Source organism: Hyalella azteca, unplaced genomic scaffold (assembly GCF_000764305.2).
Source record: "Hyalella azteca isolate HAZT.00-mixed unplaced genomic scaffold, Hazt_2.0.2 contig2982, whole genome shotgun sequence".
Classification (NCBI taxonomy): Eukaryota; Metazoa; Arthropoda; class Malacostraca; order Amphipoda; family Hyalellidae; genus Hyalella; species Hyalella azteca.
The window spans coordinates 57,993-76,166 of NW_025933238.1; the positions used below are offsets into that span (position 1 = coordinate 57,993).

At 37.4% G+C, this 18,174-nt stretch overlaps 2 protein-coding genes across 2 annotated transcripts; one reads left to right on the plus strand and one right to left on the minus strand.

Annotated features, from left to right (window-relative positions):
• Positions 1 to 542: 542 nt before the first annotated feature.
• On the plus strand, positions 543 to 8,611 carry LOC108672918 (charged multivesicular body protein 3). Its single transcript, XM_018160678.2, has 5 exons — positions 543 to 855; positions 3,613 to 3,673; positions 5,257 to 5,436; positions 5,872 to 6,083; positions 6,436 to 8,611. The coding sequence occupies exons 1-5, from the start codon at positions 811 to 813 to the stop codon at positions 6,604 to 6,606; spliced, it is 669 nt and encodes a 222-aa protein (XP_018016167.1). The 5' UTR covers positions 543 to 810; the 3' UTR covers positions 6,607 to 8,611.
• A 75-nt stretch (positions 8,612 to 8,686) lies between these two features.
• On the minus strand, positions 8,687 to 18,066 carry LOC108672908 (tRNA-dihydrouridine(47) synthase [NAD(P)(+)]-like). The gene is made up of 14 exons (XM_047885751.1): positions 17,897 to 18,066; positions 17,318 to 17,445; positions 16,397 to 16,808; positions 16,138 to 16,290; positions 15,743 to 15,823; positions 14,869 to 15,361; positions 14,354 to 14,430; positions 13,616 to 13,733; positions 13,019 to 13,135; positions 12,078 to 12,254; positions 11,235 to 11,394; positions 10,537 to 10,688; positions 9,796 to 9,977; positions 8,687 to 9,366 (listed from the first exon to the last, which is right to left on the minus strand). The coding sequence occupies exons 1-14, from the start codon at positions 17,947 to 17,949 to the stop codon at positions 9,294 to 9,296; spliced, it is 2,376 nt and encodes a 791-aa protein (XP_047741707.1). The 5' UTR covers positions 17,950 to 18,066; the 3' UTR covers positions 8,687 to 9,293.
• Between the last annotated feature and the right edge of the window lie 108 nt (positions 18,067 to 18,174).

The window sequence follows — 18,174 nt, forward strand, 5'->3', positions numbered from 1 at the left end:
CGTCTAAATCTTGTATGTTCATAATTATTTGCAATATTCAGGTTTGACACGTGTCTCATTGAAAGAGGTAGTCATAACATAACATAGTGATGTCGGCACTGAAGTGTAGGCCTGATGTGGCCTGTCGCCGATTCTTTTCCATTTCGTGCCTTGTTCATAGATCTAAACTGTGTAAACTGTTTGTTTTACACATACTGTGTAAAAACAATACATTGGACATTGTAAACGAAGTTAGTTAGTACTGATTATTCTAGGTTTCCACTCCTGGGAACACAAGTGCATACCCGACCGCACACACTTGAATTTCCAGTTGAATCGTCGATTCGTTGTTGAATCTTAGCCTCTCGCAATTCATGAAGTCCTGTAAACATTTCGAATGAACAAAAATGAAATTTTGATTATTTCCTATAGAGATATTTCATGCTTGGCGTTAAATGGAGTAACTTAATAAATATCAACATAGCTACATTTAGATTTTCACTTAAATTTGAAAACCCCTTTTCAGTGTTTTAGGAAATTTCTCTAGTTGCGTAACGTTGCCGTTCTAAACTCACAACCAATTGAACCAAAGCCCCTACAACGTAAACGAACACTCCGAACAGATGTCACTGTTTTGCTTCGGGATTGAATCACAACATAGCTTTACATAGTTTAACACTACAGTAACTTTGGTCAACACACTCAGCGCCTCAGCGGCATTGTTTGATGGGAGTTTGGTGATAACGGTCTGCCGATACCGGGACTGTAAAAAAAAAGCGAGTATAGTGCTAGTGCTCGAGAAAAGTTGACATTTCATTCTTATAAATTATAATGGGGTTATTTTCCAAAACACCTTCAAAAACTCCCAAGGAACAGGTGAGACAAAATATCTGTTACAAGTTACATTCGAAATGAGGAAATGTTTTAAAATGTGATGAACATTTCATTTGGGAAGTCATTTTCATATCTAGACACATAATTTCTGGCTCCAAAAAAACAAAACTTACACCCTGAGTCCCTGACCCAGTGACCCTGTCAGTTGGGCCGTTCTGCCGTTGGGGTGACCCTGTCACAGGAAATGTGACTGTGACTTGACACGAAACAAAACTGGAAAATTGAGGCTATTGAGCAGAAGCCAATGTTGGTGGTTGGCCACCTGTGAATCAGTTGAAAAGGCCTGTGAATCTGGCCAATTTTACCTGTTCCTATAGGCCTATGGCCCATATAGTGGCAAATCAGACTTCAGAGCTTTTTTGGAATCAGTTCATTTTTAATTTCCTCAAAAACTCAAGATTTAAACCAATTTCTTGAGTATGATAATACTGGCCTACCACGGTAGTATCCATGATAGCTACTTTACTGGTCTACTTATAGGACTCAAAAATAAACTTGAGGGACAGTCTAAAAAATTCTCTGCTTTGTCACTATGCTATGGCCTTTACCTAATTTCCTTAAAGATACTGTTAAATGATAGAATTGCCTTTTTTTACCTGCAGTTTTTTAAAATCATCCATCATCAGCACCATGGTCAGGAAAGTGCAGCGTGTACGCCGGAGGTTCGTTTTCGGATGTACGCCAGGGAAAAAAGTTGCCAATATGCTTGCTAAAAACGGAAGTGTAACCCTCGCCAATGCTGCATGATCGACACAGGCATATGTACTTTACGATTGATGCCTGGCGATCGTCACAAACACACGTGCTTTACTATCTATATAGCCGATGCCCAATGATCAACACTGATGCGCACTCTTTGCAATCAAAGTGGCCGATGCCTAATGATCGACACAAGCGCACGCGATTTACAATTGTTTTAGCCAATGATCAATACTGATGCGCGCTCTCTGCGATCAAAGTGGCCGATGCCTAATGATCAACACAAGCGCACGCGATTTATGATCGGTTTAGCCGATGCCCAATGATCAACACAGAAGCGCGCTCTTTGCGATCAAAGTGGCCGATGCCTAATGATCGAGACAAGCGCACGCGATTTACGATCGGTTTAGCCGATGCCCAACAATCAACACAGAAGCGCGCTCTCTGCTTGGATTTCAGATTCGTAATCTACACCCCAAAAAACATATAATTAAAAAAAAACACCCTTTTTTTTGGATGTAGTTAATCTGCAATAATACCCCTAATTTCCTTAAAGATACTGTTAAATGATAGAATTGCCTTTTTCACCTACAGGCTACAGTTTTCTAAAATCACCCATCATTATTCATTAGCAAGGTATCCTGGCTCCTGGGTAGGCCTATTTACCCTGCCAATTTAGAAAATTTGATCCTACTGTTTTTTCCCATGTTTTAGATTGGCATGCTTGTGTGTGGCTGTGGGCAAAAATCATAGCTAGTGAGTGCCGGGTGGCAAGGTATTTTACTACTCTCTGTTCCTAATGGCCAAGTTCTCAAAATCCTGCCTTTCTCAGTTTCTGGTTAATGAAAATGTAGTAATTCTTGCTTAGAAACATCAAAACTTTTCTAGAAGATGCAAGGCATTTGAAAATTCACAATAGCAGATGAAATGCTCCAGGATGTTAAGTGAAGTCAGCAATATCAACAAAATCATGAAACGCATGAAAAAATTATAACTGGTCACATATAAAGACAAATAGACAATAATAAAGTGATGTTTGAATTTTAAACAATTTCTATCATTTAAATCTCAGTGTGGATCAGATTTATTTATTGTGAAATTAAATTTAACATTACCTAAACAGGGAGTGGGACATCATCAATCTTTACTTGTTCACCATTACTATGTGACACATGCCATAAAATAATTGGATATTCTTATCATTTTTTGTAGCACCAAAAACTTTGTTGGTATTTTTGAAATAGTGAGACTTTTCTGCAATAGTTGCCTTATTATTATTTTTTTAACATATTCATTACAAAGATTGTTCAATTACTAGTGAAGAACATTGAGATCCACACAGAGATCCACATGCAGTTGTTACAATTGTGCAACAGCCTTTCACCACAGAATAGCAACAGCCTCTCACAAGTTCAGTGTACACCTTGGCATAGTGGTGGGGAGTGTAATGTGGTAGGCCTTCTGATCCATTTTCTTTTATAAATGTTAGAATATATTACTTCTGCAGAATTTCACACTACTCCACAGGAATGATTCTGTGTGTGGAGAAAATTCAAGCAATAATAAATAAAACAAGTATAAAAAATCTCTCATTTCCCACTATGGTATGATATCCCAGTTTAAAAATACACAGTCCATTCTGGAAAATTGTGCTGAAGCCACCTCTGAATGAGACACTATTTCAAATTCTTGTGGTTCAATTTCACCTGTCTAAAAACCTTTGTCTAATTTCTTTTATAAAATAATATGAATGGCACATGATGACTCACATGATAAGAAATCAGGCAAGGCCATAGGAAAGAGTGACATTGTCTGTGTGTATGGGCTTTTTGTCTCATTTATGGTGGCTTCTGCTAAATTTACCAATTTATGGAGATTCAAGATCCTAGTAAAACAAAAACGAAAGTATATATCTAATTGATGGCATAAACTACAATTTATTTCAAAATTTTAGTGATCTCAAACAATTTGAACATGATTTCAAAAATAAAACGTATAAATTTAAATTAATATCTATTTTAAATTATTAAAATTTTTCAGGTGCAAGAATGGTGCAGTAAAATTCGCAAAGAAGATCATCAACTTGATCGGCAAATAAGGAGTGCGTGAGTGTTTCTGATTTCATTAAATATAAATGGTTGCTATCAGACGGAACTTTCAGGCAACATGATACATCATGTGCTCTAGAGTTTATTAGTAAAAACTAATAAAATTGTCAACATGTGGCCTTAACTGCGCTGGGAAATTTGCCCAAATTCAAATATTCCTAACTCTGGGTGTTACTTGTCCCATCTTCACAACATGCTGGAAAGCATAGCCTTGTAAATCAATCTGCCATTTTTTTCAATTTTTTTGTGAGCTGTTTCAATACATCACAGTCATAGAAATGCATAGTGTACAAATATATAGGTATTTATATATAAATTTAGTGTGGTATTTTTCATTAAAGTTGATTTGAGATCTCTCAACTAACATGTGTGGCTATACTCAAAATTTCATTCTTATAGATTATCTATTGAGCAAAAAACTGTGTACATTCTTTACCTTGAATCGGTGTTATAATTACTTTTTAATATACTATGGAGACTTTACATCAAGTGGATAGCAAAATTTGCAACCTTAGTGTTTGGTGGGTGGTGATTTGGAGACTGGAACCTTCATTTTGCATTTGTTCACAATCGAGCAAGGTACCTTTCTACACCATGATTAGTCTTTCAGTCTCCACTGTTGGCAAGGTCTTGCCAATTTTTCAAACAATCTTGTCACTAAATGTTATATAAATACCTATATGCAATAAATATATGTTAATATTTTGAATATAAAATAAGTATATTCAATACATGAAGAGACATTTATTGACATTTTTCTGCATAGCTTGGGTTTTTTGGTCCCATGACATCTTACAATTGATTCAAGTCATATCTACATTTACCCAAAGATAGTATTACTCTTTATATTTACTTTTCAATCTACTAACAAGATTCAAAGTTGGCATAATGGGGTTCATTAGGCTGAATTTTATAATAATGCAACTTTTTTAAGTCAATGAAATTGAAACTTGAAAGCTGTGAGTTTAGTTCTGTGGCAGATCTGTTTGAAAATTGGTTTGAAACGTCATACCATTTATGGGCAATGCTTGGTATAGTACTTGATAATAAACAAAAATCTAAAAACTGAGCTCAGGTCACCATAGATAAGCCAAAACTACTGTGCTCTGAATAATTTCATATATGCCAGTTGAAAGCTATTCTTTCCCAGTAATATTTCCTTATAAGCTTTAACCCTCTGCTGCTTGACACGAGTAAGCCTACTTCCCAAAAAAGATATGTTGCTAGCGTGCGCAAAATGACTTGCATTGATGGGTGTCACCATGTACAAGTTTAAATGTTCTATGTTGCATACACATGTCTTCAGGTTGCTACAGTAAAAAATTTACGTATAATTTAATTTGAAAGTTATGTTCCTGGACATATGGCGTTAGAGGGTTAAACATGCTTTTAACCATTCATTTCTAGTTGCTACTGTAGTGTCTGAAAAGCACAAATTCTAATTGAAGTACATGATGTTTATAAAGGTTCTAAAAGAGGAACATTCTATTATTCAAGTAGGAGCCTCAACAAGATTGATGTGCACTAAGTTTTAAGATGATGAAGCCTCTTAAGAATTATCGTATTCCTTCTTCAGGTATTCAGCGGGAAGAAGAAAAGGTCAAGCGGATGATGAAAGAAGCCGCCAAAAAGGGAGATGTTGACGTGTGCAAAGTCCTGGCCAAAGAGATCATTCACTCTCGCCGCGCCATCACACGGATCTATACTAGCAAAGCTCACCTCAATTCTGTGCAGTGTCAGATGAAAGGACAGCTTGGTGAGGAATTTCATAGCATGCATTTTTCTCTAGGAATCCAAAAAAGAAGTAAATAATCGAAAAAATGTTGATTTGATTTGAATTTGTTTATCACTTACATGCTAGCATCAATATTTATGTAAATTCAAGTAGTATACTATATAGGTAGGTATATATTAGGTTGTAAATATTCGATTGAATGCATTAAATAATGCATACAATAATTGACTTTGGTACATTAGATTAGATAGCACCTATTATAGTCAGCAGCTGTTTATCATAGCACTTGTCTTTGTCGGTATTGCTTTTCGATCAATTCTCCACCCTAATACCCATATTATTTTCTTGAAAAAGCATGGTAAGCTCATTTCAGTAGGTACTTTGTTTATTGTCCATTCAATATTTGTATTTTCATATCAATTTGTGTGCTATAGCTAAAGATATTACTTATACTAGCCACACTCCGCGTTGCTGGAGCCCTGGCCCGCTCTACTGAGGTGATGCAGGCCATGCAGCAGCTCGTTAAGCTGCCAGAAATATCGCGCACGATGCAGGAGCTCAGCAAGGAGATGATGAAGGCTGGTATCATTGAAGAAATGCTCGAGGACACCATGGAGTCTTTGGAGCCTGAGGAGCTGGAAGAGGAGGCAGAAGAAGAAGTAGACAAGGTGAGATCCCAATCCGTTGATGCTATGTGTTATTCATTTTACTTTAACCTATTCCATTACGGTCAAATTCATTAACAAATGATGCATAAAATGCTTCAACTTTAATTAGGTATTCAGTTCATTTGACGGTTTTGGTCAGTTTAAATAATTTGTTCTACCTGCTGCATTAGTTCTTACTAATTTCTTTTAGAAAGCAGAGATTGAAAAGTGGCGATGTGCCATATTCACTTTACGCATTTTTTAATTTGGTACGAATATCTAAAAATCTTCACTTCATACTGGACCTCATTATCAGCATTTCTCGGCTTTAAAATCTAACATTTTTCTTCTACCAATGGTCTCGGTTTAACAGATACTGTGGGAGGTGACGGCAGGAGCTCTGGGTAAGGCCCCTGCGATGGTGAACGACGCTCTGCCTGCAACTGAAGGCGCCTCAGCTCTGCCAACTGATTCTCTGGCAGACGAGGAGTCTGAGGAAGACATGGAGGAGATGAGGAGCAGACTTCAGGCTTTGAAGAGTTGAGCGCTACTGACTGTGTGAGCAGGGAGCTAGTTAAGAGAATATTGACTTGACTTTGTATTCGGTTGAAATGTCTTACTAAGTGAAGTTGGAGTGGGAAAATCCAATGCTTGCTTCATGCAAGTTTTCTACTAAGAAAAGGAAAATTACTCGTGGTTGTGTGAGAACTACAAGTTCTTGAACGCTTCCTAGGTGGCTAGCTCATACATAGTTCACTGAAACTGAATGACTTAGTGGATCTCGATTACTTTGTTAACCGGCCCGGTTACTTTATTAATAATATCACTTAGAACCATTATTTTTAAGACTAAATTGATCATTTCATAAAACCATCATACTAGTCACGAAATTAGGTGCAAATTCTGTTCTTTAACATTTTATACTTTCTATTAAAATGGATAACCTTCCTCCTGTTTTAATAAGATTTGCGTCACCATTAATTCTCTGAATTTGCCTTAGATTTTTTGTCGAGAAAAACTGTTTCTCTCGAATTTAATTCAACTTTAGCGACCTATTCATATTTTAGTCTCACTAGTTTCAGTGCATTGTTCAAACAATTTGCGTGCATTAGTTAATTACGATGAAATGGAGCTGTAGATCTAGGTTTTGTAGTGTTCTTATCAAGGACTCATAGTTTTATCGTTAAAAGTTAACAGCAAATCATGTATCGTTCGTTGACATTCGAATATAATTCTCCTTCGATGATAGATTCCAAACTCACCAAAATTTTATTTGTTTTCCATATATTATTTACTTGACAAGTCTGGTATGTTTGCTTAATTAGTAATTATTTTCTTCGTATTTATATTGTAAGGGCTTGAGTCTTCAGTTTCCCGCATCGCATGTCTTTAGTTGTGTCCCACCTTCATTCGTGGGTTTTCGTTCCTAAATATTCATTTTTACGTATGTTACTTTAACAGAGCGCAAAATGCACTTGAAATAGGAACAAAGTAACCATACGAAAACTAGGTTGGTGTTTTGACTCGGCAGTGAATAGAGGCATGAAAATTTTCATTGAGTACTACTAATTCCACGAGATCATTTGATGTAAACTAGACCATTCCAACTTCGGTTATTGAACTTCGAGCATTTATATGAATCGGTGGATGAGAGTTTCTCGGTAAATAAAAATTCTTAATTGTGTAATACGGAAGACATGTCGACTCTCCGTAATTTTTGGTTCCTGGACGCGAGTAACTGGTTAGTTAGAGAGACCTTGCAGTAGCAGTGCCTCAGTGGCTTTACTATGTATACTGTACATGCTTCATTCAAATAATTGAGCTTTCTCTACTTAAGTCAGTTTTCAGTGCATATGCGTGAATTTAACTGCTAATAGATATAAGATTTTGCAAGGTTCATCTTCAGGTTAATGATCTTGACATGTTATCCATGTTGAAATTGTCATTTGTGCTAATCACATTTTATGTTACGCCATCTCTACCTATTCAGTTACTGTAACTACCGGAAATTTGGGCAGTAGTTCCTTTAACTACTTGTCTACACTCTTCTCCCCAAACCAAACTCATGTTTATCACGCGAATTTTCATTCCGTACCAAAAATTTTGTTGCCTTGTGCTCTCACTGAATACTTTCGTTCTCCTAAACGATTCAATTAAAAAATTTATGTCGGGCTCAAATTCTGAATCGATTTGCGTTATCTTGGCTTTCATAATAGCCATACCTGCATTAATAATATCCCGTTCAGTTACGATATCAATATTCAATTAATAACTTCTTGAGGTCGTCCTTGGATGCATCGAGAATAGGTACGGTTCTTCAATTAATGTACATACACGGTGTACCATTAACTCTTCTTTGAATATATAACTTGATTACGGTATGACTAATAGATGTAAGAATTTACTAATAGATGTAAGAATTAAAATAGCTATGATTAAGGTGAAGAATAATTTACTGTAATTAACCTAGCTCGTGTGTTCCGGTATGCATTACGTGCCGTTGTTAGTATTGTTCTATTTTGACAAAGTTTAACACGAAGAAGAAGCTATCCTCGATTTCATTCTTTCCTAATTTATTAGTTTATTTCTTGGCATGTTTGTCAGGAGAAATGTGAATAAGTGGATTGTAGCATATTTTCAACAATCTATACTTAAATAGTTCAACATAAAATCACAAAACTTGCATTATCCCAACGGTGACAGTAAGGAAAACTAAAGTTACACGCCAACACAATTCCTATGAACATACCTACAATCATGAGTGGTACCTATCCTTCCGTAAGGATTGATACATTAATGGAAAGAATTTGACAGAATTGTGAGAGGCTGCATTAACTTGATGAGTATGCATATGTTGCGACGGCTCCTCTACCGGGGTTTTATGTTGAGAACCGTAAACTTCGTAAACCTGGGGTGGTGAGGTGGTATCAGTTCACCGGTGGCTGGAACATTCTTAATCCCCACCAACAGGAAGAGATGAGACTGACTTCAGTGGCACAGTGAACAACCCATTCAGGCAGGAAATGTCCCCCCCCCAATGTGTGATAAACTAATGTATTGTGCATTACCAAATCTCTAGAGATGGATTTTGTAGAACATAAGCATAGAGTTTCATCATTACTGGTTTAGGACTTGATGATGATTTGAAATGAATCAGTTAAAACGAGTACAATTTTGAAGACGAGTTAGTCGATGTCCAAGGATCCACGCACTGCTCGGTAAAGGTACAATTCAAGTCCACGAGTTAGCTTTGTGTTTTGGTAGGAAGGCGAAGTTTTCTGGTACAGGTCCAAGAAGCATTTCACTGAAATAAAAAGTACCATTAGATATGAGATCTATTTAGTTTGTGTTCCACTGTGCTCACTAACGATACTAAAATCTGCGTTTATGTAATTTAAAAAAGTAGCTAGGCATAAACAGAACATTCATGGTGTTGTATCGAATGATTATAAACCTGCTTCTCGTTTCTCGTAACATTCTTTGATACAAATAAGGCGTCAGAAAATGTCAGCGTTAGAGAATGAAAAAATATCCATCTAAAAATGTGCACGCTCATCTGCCAATAATTAAAATACACTATCACCAATAACCACACACTAGTATGCTCATTTGAGAACTGCCTATCGCGATTATGTCTATGTAGCATCGTCAGGACACGAATACAGGATTAACAACTATAATTGATGTATGAAATATATTTCAATAGACGGCGTGGTTGATATGAGGCACTAACCTGATTTTAATCCAGTCCCGCGAGTCTCTCGAAGCCATGAGAGTCTCAAGTTGGTCTCGGCCGCTGAAGAGCGGCGGCTTGAGGTTCATAGTCTGCGGGGGCCTCTCCAGCAGCCCCACGGGCACGTAGCGGCACAAAAACGACAGCCATTCTAGCAGAAACACGCGGGTTTTCTCCACGCCCTAAATAAATAGGAGAAAAAACGTTTGATTTTGTTTGTAGTAGGTAATGAATAGCAGTAGAAAGGTGACAAGTGAAAGGACAACTTTTCTACAGGACACCCTAGATAATTTCGTAAAATCTTTTTTATCTTGCAGACTGTAAAAGAATTCACAAATCTGTTCTCTGGAAAGAGTTAGTTCCAGTATTTGTCCCTAATTATTAAATACTGTGGTCAGATTAAGAAAAGTTGCAGACACTCGCGGTTTTGAACCTCACTGCAATTGACTGAAGATTCTTATTCCATTGTATGAAATAATTTGAATGCAGAATTTGTCACATTTCTGTAAATGAATGATTTGCTGTTGCGTTTTGATTTTAGGTTTTGAAATTATCAGACACAGGAGTGCTGTTGGACGCGCAAAATCATGAATGAAGAGAAATTATAAATAAAACAAAAATTATCCATTATACAACCATGACATTAACAGCGAAGCAACGTTTTAGCTCAAATAACTCCCTCCCCCAAACAGTAATCTGATGCAATGAATTGTTCAATAAAGCAAACCATGGCATTGTAACCTCAGCGTCAGATCCCCAGTGTTCGAATCCGGCGTTGACGAAGTCTCTGAGGATCTGGAAGCGTTCTTGAGACGAGATGTCCCAATGCCTTTGTTCTTTGATCTCTGTGAAGATCCACGGCTTTATCAACGCTCCTCGTCCAATCATAATGCCTGGAGTGAACCAGAAAAAATGAGCAATAACTTTATTATTATATGTACTTGCTACATAAACAAGGCATTGTTACGTAAGTGATCACGGAGAGAATAGATAAGAAAATGTTGATGAATATAGCAAGATAGTTATATCCTCGGTAAAATGAGCCTCAATGCACGGAAGGATAAATGATAATGATTGTATACGAGTTGGTTTTGTGTGTGTAGGCTTTTGTTTCGGTTTGATAGAAAAGTTACCCGTGAATTGAGGAAATTGATGCATAAATTAAATTTAATCAACTAGAAGTAAACTTAAGAAGAAGTAAACTACAATCGATAAATAGTAGTGACAAACGATAAGCTATAAATTTTATTCTTTGAAAATCTATAATTGAACGTGTCCATAAAGCATACCATGAAGGAATTTTGTGTAAACGTATTCCCCGTTGGAATAAAATCTTTCAATTCACATTTTTTACTACCATAAATTATGCATCATTTACTTGAGTCGGGATAAATATACTATATCTTATTTTATTTCCAATTAAATTCTAGTTTCGGGACCTGTAACTGCAGAAAGTTGTTTATAGTTGTTGTAGTCCTCGTAAGAAAGCACGTCACCGTTGCCGAACAAAGGCATGGGGTCGGCAACCGCCGCGCACTCCTTGATGTACTGCCAGTCTGATGTCTTGGTGTAGCGCTGCTCACGCGATCGTCCGTGCAACTGTGAACAAGTTGGGAAGTTTAAGAAATGTTTGATCTTTAAATAAATGTTACCCGTGACAAAAACGTGGAGCTAGTGATGCTCCATTCGCAAAAAAATGATTAGAAACAACATGAATATGGAAGGAAAAAGTCTGGGTTCGTCCAAACCATTCAACGCCAACAAATATTTGGCATAATTTCTAATCAAAATCAAATTCAGAAAAATGAAAACAGGAAACATTAAGGCAGGAGCAATATTAAAAATTAGCTACAGGGTCTTGCAAGCAACAATCGCGGTGAAGGTTTATTTTCAGAGATTCTGTATTTGCAAACACCGCTTGGTAAAAAGCACTCGCCTTTACTACATCAGCAAAGAAACCATTCATTACGTAAAATTACTTCTTCACTCGATCAACTTCTATAGCCTTGCTATTTAAACCAAGTTCTAAAGTGTTAGGTATTCAGTGTTCGCATTCAAAAATTTAAAATTAGTAGCTAGCAGAGTGGTAACAACCGTAACTAAAATTTTTATCTCAGATTTATCTACAGTGATAAATGTTCACATGTACCGCACAGCTAATAGTGTCATTATAAGACCAGGTGCCCCACTCACCGTGACCATGTCGGCGCCCCAGGCCCTGCAGCGCGGTATGAGGGTGTGGGCAACTTTGTCCCCCGTGTGTATGGAGGTGCCCCACTCACCGTGACCATGTCGGCGCCCCAGGCCCTGCAGCGCGGTATGAGGGTGTGGGCAACTTTGTCCCCCGTGTGTATGGAGGTGCGCATTTTCACCGTCAGAGGACAGGGCAGCACGCGCGTCATGCCGCGCACCATGAGCTCCAGCGCTCCCTGCCGCCGCATTAGAGCGCTCCCAGCTCCCTGAAATATGGTAGATTATAATGGTAGATATTACGAGTACCTAATGAACTAAAAGCACTCAACCCCCTGAAATATGGTAGATTATAATGGTAGATATTACGAGCTCATCTACCTAATGAACTAAGAGCATTAACAAGAGCACTCCAGCCCCTGAAATATAGTAGATATTACGCGTTAATCTATCAAGTGAACTACGAACAATTAACAGAAATCAGTCCTCCCTGAAATTTTGTAGCTCATCACAACAAATAATGCGAGTGAATTTAACGCGTCAGTTATGAGCAATCAACGAGAAGCACTCTCAGCCCCTTGAAATAAGATTGATTACCGTCAGTATACATTAAGAGTCAATAAAACTCGTGAATTGTGAGTGAAAATCAAGGCAAATTTTTAAAGTGCATTCTATTAAATTTTTCAAGTTGAATAGCATTGTAAATATTTTTAAAGGTTGCTCTCTCTCTAAAACATGATTTGATTTTATGCATATGAATATATCAGTTTTGAATCAAAAACTAATGTTCACGATAATTCAAGAAAAGTTTTGAAATATTAGACTAATCACTTCATACACGAAGAACTGAGAATTAACAGACCTAGGAAATTGGAGGAATTAAAAATTATTCATAACAGACCACGCGTATCTAACCTCAGAAAAAGTCTTCAGATTTTATCTCGGACCTCAAACCCGCACTCGAAGTTCTTCACGACATATTAATAGCTAAGTATTGATCAGGCCATAGTAGAGCGTGATGCTGGTACATCACCTGTTGGTAGATGAGATCAATGGGACACCCCATGTTGATGTCCACGAAGTCCATGGAGATGTTGTCAGCCAGCAACTCCGCACACTTGACCATCACTGCAGGGTTGCTGCCACACACCTACATAGATGAACAGTAATGCATTGTATTATGTATAGCAAGCACAGTGACATTAAATTATCATCATTATTATTATTATTAATTTTATTCTTAAAAAAAGATTAGTGTCTTCTAGTAAAATTAGAAGTTTGAGAGCACGTTATATAATGAGTGACTAACATCCTATGTAGAAGACTAGAAAGTGTTGCCGGTAGAAGCAATTGCATGTGGAAGTGCAATGGGATTGCTAGTTTTATTTACAGTCACTGGGACTCGGAAAACCGAAAAAGTAGCTGACATCAAAACTTATGTAAAGACTTTAGAGAGAAGCCGAGAAAACTTTAATTGACCGTGCAAGATCTGCAAGATTTCAGTCTAACCAAACATAGCAGTTTTTACGAACGCAATGGAAAAATTTCAAACGCAATTACTATGAAGACAGCTCATAACATTTGCTTATGAATATAATTCTCAGCCCTGAAGGATGGCTGCGATGTTTACCTGGACACCAAAAACTGTCTCAGTGTGGTGCCGCTTGACCAGCGCCCACTCAGAGGGCTGCCCCTGCAGCAAGTTTGCGGCGAGCGCCATCTCGCCACATGTAATGTCGGCGCCCAGTCTGCATTAAATTAAACTCCATCATTGTCCACACGTTTCTTCATATTAATAAGGATTCTCCTCTTCAACTAGAATTGTCTTCTAGTAAAATTAAAAGTTTGAGAGCACGTGCAGAAAGTTGTAGTTTATCAAGTTAAAGAAAGTTGTAGTTTATGTAGTTTGTAGTTTATCACAACAGATTATGCGAGTGAATTTAACGCGTCAGTTATGACCAATCAACAAGAAGCACTCTCAGCCCCTTGAAATAAGATAAATCAAAGGCAGTAGACATCAAGTCAATAAAACTCGGGAATTGTGAGTGAATATCAAGGTACTGGTACTGCAGATGTCTACTGCCTTTTGATTAATTGTACCATGAATTCAACATAAAAATTTCAAGGCCTTTTCAGAGTGAACGTGTACATCCGTGCTGCAAATGTTGATTCAATGACATCAACAGAACGTTTCACAGTTTCATCCGAGATACACATGAATTTTAAATGAATCGTACAGCAGAAGTTAAAAAAATCTTTTCTTTCACGAATAATTACGACTGGCATTAACTAGTAAGAGACGAGGCAATTTGTATCAGTACAGTAGGAAGTATCCACCCAAGTGTGAAGAGCTCCAAGCATCGCGTACCTGCGGCAGATGCGGCGGAAAGGCAAGTTGCCGAGCGTGGTGAGGGGGGCCAGGTAGAGCTGGTCCTTCCACGTCACCTGACGAGAGCAACAATAAACTTTATCTTAGGCCTGTATAAGAAATGATATAAAAAGAAGCAGGAAAAAATAATATCAGAAGCAGGAAGTCTCATAGTAGGAAATGGGAATCAAAATGTAAAAATAGTTGTAATAATATTAGTAATAGGTAAAAAACTCATTTTGTGAAACATTTTAAAGAAAACATAGGTATTTTTATCGTTTTCCAAATGCCCTATATTTAAAGTTGTTCAAGTAAATTCGGTTATGTTTGTTTATCGTCTAGAAGAAAATTGGTGTGTCAATCACCAGTCTGCGAATTCCATTCTGAATTATCAATTATTCAACCAACCAGTTATATCACTATAAACCATACTACACTTTTTCAGTAGAAATATAGTGATGCAGCTTGTGTAATCGAGGAAAACTTAAACCAAAGCTAATAAGAATCCAACGTACCTTTCGCTTTTCTTTGGGCCGTACTCTGATCATGTCTTCATCAGAAGCAGGCCCTAATAAACAAGACTTCTGTTCTTTCAGTGCATCCTTCTCCATGTCAACAATATTCACATTTTTTGTCTCGCCAAAACACGCAACGTGAGAAGTTTCTTCATGATGCAATCCAGACGGACTAAGACGCTCGCTCGACGTACCAGAAATAGGACCAGAATCTACTACCGAATTTTTAACAGCATCACAATTAGAAACACTATCGACAATAGGCACGTTATGACCGTTATCACTCGTGAGATCATCAGTCATGACATATGGAATTTGTTTCTTTTCGTCTGCACAAGTGACCCCTGCAACAGCTCCCTTGGTGCCATTAGTACACATATTTTTCTCAGTTTCAGCCGCCTTCAGCGCTTCTCCCGCGAGCTTGAATTCGTAATTTCTTTTGCGGAGTGCAGTTTGAATCTGAAAAAATATTTGAAAGTAAGCACACAGAGTAATGTGTTACAATCAATTATCAGGGGATAATTAAAAGTTATATAATTCCCAAAGAATTATTTTTTATAACACCAATTATCGTAAGTTTGAAATTATTCGGTTTTGAATAACTACATTAAGCTTTTTTCATCGAAAAACATATGCAATCTCCCACAGTTACTCAAGTAAGAACACGCCCCCCATGTTGTCAATCGCCCAAAACTAACATCGAGAGGTATTGTTCAACAATATTTCACAATAATAGCAGAAAAATATAATAAATTTCATATTCATTTTACAAAAATATGACTTCAAGTTGTCTAGTTTACTTAGATAAGTTACGCTACACCACATATGATGTCCACTTAAAATAAGTTATGTTTTATCACGTTATATCGTTTGCTGAAGCTCCTTGTGCTGGTAGACGCTCCACAGTTCTTTGTTCACGACGTTGAAGCCATCCTTGATGTGCTCGCTTCCGAACCTGAAGTGAATCATTTTATGAACGATTTTTCCTTTATTTATTACATTTAAATTTATCTAGTATATAAAATCATATGCTGTGCAGCCCGGTGGTGAAGTTCTACTGGAATATATGAGGTTAGCTGAAAGTTAATTTTGCACACAATTTTCACCGTGTCGTCAATAAAAAGCTTATCCAATCTTTCCGGTTACAATATTGAAAAATTTCAAAGATGATAAAACACTGCCTTTAATAGAAAAATATCCTTGTTTCTTATTAATGAATAACAGAAATAATTATACACGAGAGAGGATCGGAAAAATAGTTTCACTTGCCTACAGATGAGCCCATAAGGACACCGGCCGTAAGTCACGAAGCTGTGGCACTTCTCGTCGATGTCTTGCTGCTTCGACGCCAGAAAGGCTTGTACGTCGTGCAAGAAATCACACTTTGGGAACACACAAAGAGGGTGGCGAGTTTTGACATAATTTTCGTTGTCAATGTTAACAACAAACAAACAAACAAACAAACAAACAAACAAACAAACAAACGCGAAGCTAAGCTAAGAAAAACGTGTTAAATAGTTTCACTTGCCTACAGATGAGCCCATAAGGACACCGGCCATAAGTCACGAAGCTGTGGCACTTCTCGCCGATGTCTTGCTGCTTCGACGCCAGAAAGGCTTGTACGTCGTGCAAGAAATCACACTTTGGGAACACACAAAGAGGGTGGCGAGTTTTGACGCACGTAACATGTGCTGATATTTTAGAAGGTTCAGTTTTTTCTTCATTAAGGGAATTAGTGTCTGATGCTGTTCCAGTGTCATTGGAGGCTTCGTTATGTTTGCTACTAGGAGGTATCTCTGAAGAACCATTGGCTTGTGTTGTGGAGAGCTTGCTTTTTGCTATGGCTTCTTCTAAGTCTTCTCGTGTCATGGCCCAGAGAAATCTGCACAGTTTGGCGGATCGTGGCTGGCGAGTCATGCGAGGGCGGTTCTTGTTTTGACCTGCGTATGAAAATTTTGTTTAGTAAATACAGATTACAGAAATTAAAGTACAATATTTTGTCAAAGTAAGAACAAATATGGCGTAAGAAGAGCAAGGATGACGCAAGTCAAAGAACTGCGAAGAAATCCATTGGTGATAAGTGCATGCCAACAATAGAATTTATACCTAATTATTGATAAAAATACAATTACAACCTCAGCATGCATAAGCATGAAACTCGGCTGCCTTATTTCTAATTGTAACGAGCCTTCAACGGCAGCTTGAGAACAGGGCTTATAAGAAACAGATATACCAGGTTTTGGAAGATCCGAGATCAACTTTTCAAGTAACCCACTTCAGAGTAAATAAAAGTTATCCAATCGTAATTAGGTTCTAGTCTTAATTATAGACATCTAGGTTTAATTAAGACAGTTTTCTGTTTGTAACAACGCATTTACTAAAAGATAAAAAAAATCATGTACAAACTAAATAATAAATGTACAAAAATAAATACGTTCATCAGGTTCACCTTTATTCTTCTTATGTGCCGGAGCCTCGGCATGCACGTCGTCGGCAGGACGCTTGGCAGCTACAGGGGCGGTCGAGGCGTTGCCGGCGTCCTGGTCCAGCGCGGCTCTCGTCCAACTCAACAAGAACCTGAACCGTACCAGAGGTGAGCTGAGGCAGGCACTCACGTGAATTTAAACCGATGAAAAACTTTAATGTAGACCAAGAAGCTCACTTGATTCGTCTCTAGAATTTGAACAATAAAGGAACTAATTGAAAATTTGAAATTGAATTATGCCTATAGGCATGGTGAAAAATAGGCGTAAATAGTAGTTTACAATTTTACAATTTGAATTTGGTGAATAATTTAAAATATCATAGATTATCTAATCACGTTATTGCAAAAAAAATCAAATCATTGATGACCTTATCACGTTATCACAAACAAATCATTTTAACTAAAATGAAAATGAAAAGTAACGTAGAATCTGAACACCAAAGTTCAAGTATTCCTCATATTTCCACATGCTCATTAGTGACAGTAACAGAAATACGATTGGAAAATATAATAAAGTTAGCATGGAACTAATTATGCACTCACTCTTTCTTTATGCACGCCACTCCAGACTGGACGCTGTCTCCGTTGCTCTCCATGACGTGAGAACTTATTTATATATAACTCAATGAACAGATTAAATACAATAAAAACTGAAAAAGATAAACGGTCTAAGTGATACGATAAAAAAATCATCAATGGAAATTTCGGACACACTATTATACAGACAAAAGCAGTTCATTATTCAGACTGAAAACACGTAAGATGAATATTTGAATCATCTTGCTTGAAGCAGACATTTTTCAGGCTCGTTCACTAAATGA